The sequence below is a fragment of the Solea senegalensis genome, linkage group LG13 (genome assembly GCF_019176455.1).
Source record: "Solea senegalensis isolate Sse05_10M linkage group LG13, IFAPA_SoseM_1, whole genome shotgun sequence".
Classification (NCBI taxonomy): Eukaryota; Metazoa; Chordata; class Actinopteri; order Pleuronectiformes; family Soleidae; genus Solea; species Solea senegalensis.
In genome coordinates, this window is record NC_058033.1 from 18,482,135 (window position 1) to 18,492,054 (window position 9,920).

Here is a 9,920-nt window from a genome sequence, read left to right on the forward strand (position 1 = left end):
TATATATACATACATATATATATATATACATATATATGTATACACACATATATTCACAAACTTCACTTTCCTGTTGTTAAAGTCTGTCTCACAGTGAGATAAAGACATGAACATGTGACGTAGACATCGTCGACTTAAACTGATGTAGATTTTATGAGATTAGACTCATTTGTTTAGTCTGTTTTTCATTGCGTCCACACTTCAAAACACCTGAACTATCCCTTTAACATTTAATATTGGGTCACTGTGGAGGAGAAAAAAAAGTCAGGTTCAACAGTGGAGCTGTTTTCATATAGGGTTAGGGTTAGTCATTAATTTTAAAATAATGACCTTTTTTAAAATTAACTGATGATTATCATTATGATTTACATAAGATAAGAATACTTTTCAGTCACAGAGTTAATCAAGTTCCTCTGCAGGTGAGTCAAAATATCAACCACCACAAACTTTACAACCCAGTGAGAGAAATGTGGAATTAAAAAAAAAACATGCAGCAGGCAGACGTAATTGTACGAAACATTTTTAAACTCTTAAACGTATCAACACATTCAATCATCAAGTCAACGTTTACATGGACATGAAAGTGAGTGATGGAGACTCAGCACCGCCCACCCTGCCCAGCACCGCCCAGTCGCTGGACGAGGTCTTTGACAAGACTTTTCCACACGTACTGACCGGAGCTTTTGTAAGTGTAGATCCTTCTAGGTCCGTGTGCTTGACGGCTAGTGGATTTTCATTCTGTTTGTTTCTTTTATACCTTCTGTGAGCGATGAAAATATCTTTTACTACAAAACATTAAACTAACATTACTATATAAAGAAACACAACTTCCAGTGCTCTGAGGGGGTGGAGCTAGCTTGTTGTAGCCTGCTCATGCTAGTTTTCCTCACGTTCAGACTCAGTGTGGCGGCGTGTCGTAGGCTACACGGAAAAAAGGATAAACGTACAAATGCAAAGTCTCCAGATTATGAATGTGGGGGGCAGGGACGTCCTCATGGATCCCGGAAAGCCCTCAGGACGTCAGCTTCTCAGTACCGTCATTGTTAAACAGTTGAATAACTGTCAGATATGAAAAGTTAAAAATTATTTGGAAAAAAGGAGCAGAAAAACTCACTCCTTGAACATTTCTTTGACAATTCTACCGTCATAAAATCTAAATAAATCCATGAAGGTTCGTGAGCTGACCTAGCTAAAATGCTAAAACATTAGCCACTGTTGTGTGAATTGCGGATGTTTGTGAAAATTGGAACGCACCCCACTAGGTCTTGAAGATTACTGAGGCGACTGCACAATATCAATCATTTTGTGTGTTTGTAGTTTTAAAAACCTCCTGTGATTCCAACACGGAGCCAAAAACTACATAAGCCTTTTTTTCAATTTAAAACATAAAATTCTAAGCAGAGATAAAAATATTAAGAAGACATTTCTCTCCGTCCTACAGCAGGACGCAGGGCCTCTTGGTGACGACGGGCTGCGGGTTGAGAAACGCCCGCACGGCCTCGGCAAACACGTCCTTGATGCCGTCCTGGTTCAGAGCCGAACACTCCAGGTAGCGGGCGGCCTGGATCTGACGGGCGAGGGCGGCACCCTGCTGGTGAGTTACGGGCGTCTGGTTCTGCTCCTTCAGCTTCCTCTGAGTCTCCACGTCGTTCCGGAGGTCACTCTTTGTGCCGACCAGGAGGATAGGAACGCCGGGACAGTGGTGAGACACCTGAGGGGAAAGGTCAAAATCCTCAGTTAACGTAAACCTCTACAGACACAGACCCTTGTTTTTGACCTCTGACCTCTGGGTGCCACTTGTGTTTGATGTTCTCATAGGAGGCGGGGCTAGAGATGGAGAAGCAGACGATGAAGACGTTGGTCTGCGGGTACGAGAGCGTCCTCAGTCGGTCGTATTCCTCCTGACCAGCCGTGTCCCACAGATTCAGACTGATGATCCGACCGTCCACCGTCACCTGAGGACACGCATGCGCACACATGCACACACCCACGCACGCACACATGTTTACAGGTTTTCCCAAACTTAATGTTTTTTCACAATATTACTGCGATAATTGTTAATTGTGTAACAGACACACACAGACACACACACACACACACACACACACACACACACACACACACACACACACACACATACACAGACACACACACACACCTGGCTGCTGTAGTTATCAAACACAGTGGGTATATATTCTTTAGGAAAAGCTCCTGTCGTGTAGGAGATGAGGAGACAGGTTTTTCCGACAGCGCCGTCGCCCACAACCACGCACTTTATCGTCTGCATGATGACCTCTGACCTCTGACCTGTCACTGTGACAGCAACCTGCAACACAAACACACACACACATACACACACTTTAACAACAGGAAACTGAAGTTTGTAAAGCACTCACTCTCTCACACCAAACCCCAGGGAGAAAACCAGTGATTTTAGCTCACAGGGACACAGGAGCTGCTGGTCCTCTGCTGCCTCGTGTGGTTACTTTGTGTTACTGAGGTCAATCTGAACAAAAAGCCGAAGTAACAAAATAAGACATTTGAACTTAGTGATGGAGGCAGCAGTGGATCAACAACTCCTGTGTGTGTGATATTAAAATCACTGATTTTCTCTATGGGCTTTGGTGTGGGAGATCACTGAGATTGTGCTGCTGTGTTTGTGTGACTGATTCTCAGCAGCAGGGGGCGCTCACTGCACATTAACCACACAAACTGTCCCTTTAATGTTTACACACAGTTTTATTCTTTTTCTTTTACGTCACAGATGAAACAAAGCGATCGCCATGGAAACGGCAGTGTACCTTGAGAGCGTGTGATTGGTCGACCGCGCAGAGACGCCTCACTGTCCTTCAGTTACAAGAATTGGATCAGAAACGCAGGACGTCCCATCGTCCAACTGCAGACAGACAGACAGACAGACAGTTCACTGTCAGTGTCTGTGTTTATGGAAATGAGCTGCAGAGGGAAGCAGTGTCCAAACAAAGCAGAGATGTTATCACACACACACACACACACCAGTTTGCATGTCAGTGAAGCTCAGCGTTAATTAAGGTCACAAACACTACATTTGTTTACATCATTTTTCTAAAACAAAAACTCGCCAGAGTGCAACTCCAAGTTTTTAAAGGGACAGTCGTCCCTTATTACACCGTTGACTCAATGACACTGTCACATGTCACCACTAGTAGTGGTGACATGTGACAGTGTCCACAAACCAACTGTCCACAAACCAAAATGATTCAGTTTGAATGATTTATTTGTTATATATGGAGCAAAAAAAGGCAGAAAACCAGGACTAAACCAGGACTAAAAAACTGTAGAACATAGGTCCAAACCAGGTCTAAACCAGGTCTAAAACACTGTAGAATATAGGTCAAACCCGGTCTAAACCAGGACTAAAACACTGTAGAATATAGGTCTGAACCAGGTCTAAACAGGACTAAAACACTGTAGAATATAGGTCTAAATCAGGACTAAACCAGGACTAAAACACTGTAGAATATAGGTCTAAAAGACTAAACCAGGACTAAAACACTGTAGAATATAAATATAGGTCTAAACCAGGACTAAAACACTGTAGAATATAGGTCTAAATCAGGACTAAACCAGGACTAAAACACTGTAGAATATAGGTCTAAATCAGGTCTAAAACACTGTAGAATATAGGTCTAAACCAGGACTAAAACACTGTAGAATATAGGTCTAAACCAGGACTAAAACACTGTAGAATATAGGTCTAAACCAGGTTTAAACAGGACTAAAACAATGTAGAATCTAGGTCTAAACCAGGTCTAAACCAGGACTAAAACACTGTAGAATATAGTCTAAATCAGGTCTAAACCAGGACTAAAACACTGTAGAATAAGGTCTAAACCAGGACTGAACCAGGACTAAACACTGTAGAATATACTAAACCTAAAAGGTCTAAACCAGGACTAAAACACTGTAGAATATAGGTCTAAACAAGGTCTAAACCAGGACTAAAACTAGAATTCTAAATCAGGACTAAAACTTAGAATATAGGTCTAAACAAGGTCTAAACCAGGACTGAAACACTGTAGAATATGGGTCTAAATCAGGTCTAAACCAGGACTAAACAATATAGGTCTAAACCAGGATTAAAACACGGTAGAATATAGGTTTAAACCAGGACTAAAACTATGTAGAATATAGGTCCAAACCAGGTCTAAACCAGGTCTAAAACACTGTAGAATATAGGTCTAAACCAGGACTAAAACACTGTAGAATATAGGTCTAAACCAGGACTAAACCAGGACTGAAACACTGTAGAATATAGGTCTAAACCAGGTCTAAACCAGGACTTAAACACTGTAGAATATAGCTCTAAACCAGGTCCAAACCAGGACTAAAACACTGTAGAATATAGGTCTAAACCAGGTCTAAACCAGGACTAAAACACTGTAGAATATAGGTCTAAATCAGGACTAAAAGGACTAAAACACTGTAGAATATATATAAACCAGGTCTAAACAAGGTCTAAACCAGGACTAAACCAGGACTGAAACACTGTAGAATATAGGTCTAAATCAGGTCTAAACCAGGACTAAAACACTGTAGAATATAGGTCTAAACCAGGACTAAAACACAGTAGAATATAGGTTTAAACCAGGACTAAAACTATGTAGAATATAGGTCTAAACCAGGTCTAAACCAGGTCTAAAACACTGTAGAATATAGGTCTAAATCAGGTCTAAACCGGGACTAAAACACTGTAGAATATAGGTCTAAACCAGGTCTAAACCAGGACTAAAACACTGTAGAATAAGGGTCTAAATCAGGTCAAAACCAGGACTAAAACACTGTAGAATATAGGTCTAAACCAGGTCTAAACCAGGACTAAAACACTGTAGAATATAGGTCTAAACCAGGACTAAACCAGGACTAAAACACTGTAGAATAAGGGTCTAAATCACCAGGACTAAACCAGGACTAAAACACTGTAGAATATAGGTCTAAACCAGGACTAAAACACTGTAGAATATAGGTCTAAACCAGGACTAAGTAACTAAGTAGAATAAGGGTCTAAATCAGGTCTAAACCAGGACTAAAAGCTGTAGAACTAAACCAGGATTACACCAGGACTAAACGCTGTAGAATATAGATCTAAATCAGGACTAAAACACTGTAGAATATAGGTCTAAACCAGATCCAAACCAGGACTAAAACACTGTAGAATATAGGTCTCAACCAGGACTAAAACACTGTAGAATATAGATCTAAACCAGGTCTAAACCAAGACTAAAACACTGTAGAATATAGGTCTAAACCAGGTCTAAACCAGGACTAAACCAAGACTAAAACACTGTAGAATAAGGGTCTAAATCAGGTCTAAACCAGGACTAAAACACTGTAGAATATAGGTCTAAACCAGGTCTAAACCAGGACTAAAACACTGTAGAATATAGGTCTAAACCAGGACTAAAACACTGTAGAATATAGGTCTAAACCAGGTCTAAACCAGGACTAAAACACTGTAGAATATAGGTCTAAACCAGGTCTAAACCAGGACTAAACCAGGACTAAAACACTGTAGAATAAGGGTCTAAATCAGGTCTAAACCAGGACTAAACCAGGATTACACCAGGACTAAAACGCTGTAGAATATAGGTCTAAACCAGGTGTAAACCAGGACTAAACCAGGACTAAAACACTGTAGAATATACTAAACCAGGACTAAAACACTGTAGAATATAGGTCTAAACCAGGACTGAAGCTGTAGAATATAGGTCCAAACCAGGTCTAAACCAGGACTAAAACACTGTAGAATATAGGTCTAAACCAGGTCTAAACCAGGACTTAAACACTGTAGAATATAGGACTAAACCAGGACTAAAACACTGTAGAATATAGGTCTAAACCAAGACTAAACCAGGACTAAAACACTGTAGAATATAGGTCAAAACCAGGACTAAAATATAGGAGAATTCAGGTCTAAACCAGGTCTAACCAAGGACTACAACACTGTAGAATATAGAACTAACCCAGGACTAAAACACTGTAGAATATAGGTCAAAACCAGGACTAAAACACTGTAGAATATAGAACTAACCCAGGACTAAAACACTGTAGAATATAGAACTAACCCAGGACTAAACGGTAGAATATAGGTCTAAACCAAGTCTAAACCAGGACTAAAACACTTGTTCTGAGTGTGTTTGTATCAGAGGAATTATTTCAACATGAAAACTGATTACGTGAACAGAACTGAACTATAAAATCATAAAAACACTGTAGTTTGTCTCCAGATGTCTGGATACTGAGAGTGGCTCCACCCACACTCTGGGGACACGTGTGTGTGTGTGTGCGTGCGTGTCTGGGCGGAGGCCGGCTGATCTCAGTCCTTCTGGACGTTGTCACCTCTGATCTCACTGTTTCATTCCTCTCTCGTCCACGTTGATATTTAAATGACAAGTATTTCATGTTCAGGAAACTTCAGCACCATGTTTGTGACGTCTTTAACTGCACTGCGTTTGTCTGACACGCGTTCACGTCTTTGTCTCACTGTTACGCACACTTTTACACCAGGAAATTGTTTGTAAAACACTCAATCTCACACACCAAAGTCCATAGAGAAAATCAGTGATTTTAGCTGGTGGGGACACAGGAGCTGCTGGTCCTCTGCTGCCTCGTGTGGTCACTTTGTGTCACAGGTCAATCTGAACAAAGTATTTCAAAAGCCGAATGAACAAAAATAAGACATTTGAACCTCGTGATGGAGGCAGCAGTGGATCAACAATTTACAACCAACCCCCTTTAAAACACAGTCAAAGAAAGTGGATATGGACTCTGATACTAGTATGGGATGTTTAACGTGCACGCAAAGAAGGAAAAGACGTTTCAGGTGTTGTAACGTGGTCTTTGTGTAACTTAACTGTTGTTGAGGAAATTAAGGGAAGTTTTCCTTCCTGTGGTTTAATGATGAAACGAAACTGAAGCAAAAAAAAAACAAACGCTCTCATGATCACAGTCGTCGCGTTGTTATCGTTATAACTGGCGATCACGGGAACATGGATTATTCATTTCAAGAATAAACCAGGATATTTAACGTCAGGATTAAAACTGGGAACATAGGTTTTTACTTTGGGATTAAACCAGGGAACATGGATTAATCATTTTAATGGTTAAACCCAGAAACACAGGTTAAAAATTTCCAGATTAAACCCAGAAACATGGAGTTTTAGGTTCAAGATTAAAGCTAAGAACATTCATTTTTAATATGGGGATGAAATCTAGAAACAGGGATTATTCTTTTAAAGATTAAAGCAGGATATTTAATTTCAGTATTAAAACTGGGGACTTGGATTTTTACTTAGGGATTAAACCCAGGAACATGCATGTTTTTAGTGTTGGTGTGAAAACGATGTTTGAACAGTTTGAGAGGAAGGAGGAAAGAAAACACCCGAGAAAAAAAGAGGAAGAGGACAGAGCTGAAAATGACCCGCGCACACGTTCATTGTGTGACAGCAGCAGCTTCCTCTGCAGAGGCTCAATCTGACCACCACACGTCTGCTGCTGGATTATTTTCAGACCCGTTAATCCACACAGATTATACACAAGTCTGAGGTGATGAATCATCTCAAAGACTGAAGTTTAACAATAAAAAAAACAACATTTTTAAAAAAAGAGTCTCAGAGGAGCCAAAACCTGGACTAAAACACTGGAGAATATAGGACTAAACCAAGACCAAACTAGGCCTAAACCAGGACTAAAGCACTGGCGAATATAGAACTAAACCAGGACTAAAACACTGGAGAATATAGGACTAAACCAGGACTAAAACACTGGAGAATATAGGACTAAACCAGGACTAAAACACTGGAGAATATAGAACTAAACCAGGACAAAAACACTGGAGAATATAGAACTAAACCAGGACTAAAACACTGGAGAATATAGAACTAAACCAGGATTAAACCAGGACTAAAACACTGGAGAATATAGGACTAAACCAGGATTAAACCAGGACTAAAACACTGGAGAATATATGACTAAACCAGGATTAAACCAGGACTACACCACTGGAGAATACAGGACTAAACCAGGACTAAAGTGCTGCGGATTACAGGATTCAGAAATTAAGTCCTGTGTATTTCTACATATTGAGTTAGATTAAAAATCAGATTAAATGTGTTGATATCAGGTGTGAACACACACACACACACACACACAGGGAGTGGTCCACACTGACAGGTTATTGATCCGCTGAAGAACCGATCGATCAGCTGACGGGAAGATCAGATCAATAAAGACATTCTGAAAGTTTGGCTCGAAAGGTAACACACACACACACACTGATCTGTCCCCGGACACACACAGAGACACTCACCGGACATCAGTCCTCCTCTCCGGGCTCACAGCACCACTCAGTCCCGCTGCGTCGGTGTCGATGTGTGTTTTGTCTGTGTGTGTGTGCGCGCGCGCGTGTGTACGTGTGTGTGTAAGGGTGTGACCGCGGATCTCTAACTCAAAGTGAGGCTGTGGGCGGAGCTAATGAGCATGAGGAGGAGGAAGTCCGAGAAGAGAGGAAGTAACAAGTTTTAAGAAGTTCACCGTGTGTGTGTTTGCGTGAATATAACAATAAAGTGTTTGATGTGTCGATAGACACATTCTCATGATGTAGTTGTGTCTTTGTAGTTGTTTTTTGTTGTCTACAGTTGTTTTCTGTGTCTTTATAGTTGTTTTTTGTTGTCTACAGTTGTTTTCTGTGTCTTTATAGTTGTTTTTTGTTGTCTATAGTTGTTTTGTGTGTCTTTATAGTTGTTTTGTGTTGTCTATAGTTGTTATTGTGTGTCTTTATACTTGTTTTTTGTTGTCTATAGTTGTTTTGTGTTGTCTATAGTTGTTTTCTGTGTCTTTATAGTTGTTTTCTGTGTCTTTATAGTTGTTTCGTGTATCTTTATAGTTGTTTTGTGTTGTTTATAGTTGTTATTGTGTGTCTTTATAGTTGTTTTGTGTTGTCTATAGTTGTTTTGTGTCTATAGTTGTTTCGTGTATCTTTATTGTTGTTTTGTGTTGTTTATAGTTGTGTTGTGCTGTTTATTGTTGTTCTGTGTTGTTTATAGTTGTTTTGTGTGTCTTTATAGTTGTTTTTGTTGTCTATAGTTGTTTCGTGTGTCTTTATAGTTCTTTTGTGTTGTTTATAGTTGTTATTGTCCTCTAAAGATGAGACTGAAGATTTTTTTTCCTGCACCTCTCCGCTCTGACCACACGAGGGCGCCGTCACACCACCGTGTCAGACAGACACAGAGAAAACCAGGGAGAAACTACAAAACTTCATATAGTTTGTGTGTATTTTTCCTGCACCGTCATGAAGAAGACATCAGACTTAAATATATCAGTAAGTTAATAGTGAAATAATTTAAATAGGATGAAGAGTGTAATATATTTAGCTAAGATATAATAGCTAAGATTAGATTTGAATAACGAGACTTATTATTGTTATTATTATTATTATTATCTTCTTTTAAAAAAAACTAATCATGAGTATCAGGTGACTACAATCAGGTGAAAAAAGGGAAAAACATTTTATGAAATGTTGAAAGTATGAAACGTATGTAATGTAAATGTAATGTAAGTATTGTAAAAAAATTATGCAAAATAAAAAATGCTTAATGTGTTATCGTGGAGAAGGAAGAGGATTAGGAATTATTCTGTAGCGAGATTAGTCAGAATTTTGACTTTTTTCAACATGTTTTTTTACCTTTTCTCTCAAGATTTAAATCGTTACTCTCAGAATTCTGGTAAGATTCTGACTTTATTTTTCTCAGAATTTCGTTTTTACAATTTTTGCATTTTTAAAATGTTGTTTCCAAAATAAAATGATCATATGTCACTAATCTTTTTCCGTAAATCATTAAAAAAAGTAGTTTAGTTTTCTCCGCCCTGAGTTTTCCTTTTTT

The 9,920-nt window shown here is 39.3% G+C and overlaps 1 protein-coding gene and 2 long non-coding RNA genes across 10 annotated transcripts; 2 read left to right on the forward strand and 1 right to left on the reverse strand.

The window, feature by feature from the left end:
• Positions 1–504: 504 nt before the first annotated feature.
• rhogb (ras homolog family member Gb) lies at positions 505–8,450 on the reverse strand. Its single transcript, XM_044042141.1, has 5 exons — positions 8,348–8,450; positions 2,802–2,896; positions 2,159–2,326; positions 1,785–1,955; positions 505–1,711 (listed from the first exon to the last, which is right to left on the reverse strand). The coding sequence occupies exons 3-5, from the start codon at positions 2,285–2,287 to the stop codon at positions 1,436–1,438; spliced, it is 576 nt and encodes a 191-aa protein (XP_043898076.1). The 5' UTR covers positions 2,288–2,326; positions 2,802–2,896; positions 8,348–8,450; the 3' UTR covers positions 505–1,435.
• Positions 2,918–6,600, forward strand: LOC122779622. 8 transcript variants are annotated; one of them, XR_006361588.1, is made up of 5 exons: positions 2,918–3,416; positions 4,106–4,551; positions 5,759–5,803; positions 5,849–6,029; positions 6,064–6,075. It is a non-coding gene; the product is annotated as an uncharacterized LOC122779622 (long non-coding RNA). The 8 variants fall into 8 exon arrangements; XR_006361584.1 differs by having other exon boundaries at positions 5,849–6,600; XR_006361591.1 differs by having other exon boundaries at positions 4,106–4,387; positions 5,849–6,600.
• LOC122779623 lies at positions 4,699–5,677 on the forward strand. Its single transcript, XR_006361592.1, has 3 exons — positions 4,699–4,709; positions 4,972–5,005; positions 5,517–5,677. It is a non-coding gene; the product is annotated as an uncharacterized LOC122779623 (long non-coding RNA).
• Positions 8,451–9,920: the final 1,470 nt, after the last annotated feature.

Excerpts from the sequence above, each read along its gene's own strand:
- rhogb (XM_044042141.1), bottom strand. The coding sequence starts at position 2,287 with ATGCAGACGATAAAGTGCGTGGTTGTGGGCGACGGCGCTGTCGGAAAA. Across the intron at positions 1,956-2,158 it reads TTGATAACTACAGCAGCCAG|GTGACGGTGGACGGTCGGAT; the intron begins GTGTGTGTGTGT and ends GCGTGTCCTCAG. Across the intron at positions 1,712-1,784 it reads AACACAAGTGGCACCCAGAG|GTGTCTCACCACTGTCCCGG; the intron begins GTCAGAGGTCAA and ends CTTTCCCCTCAG.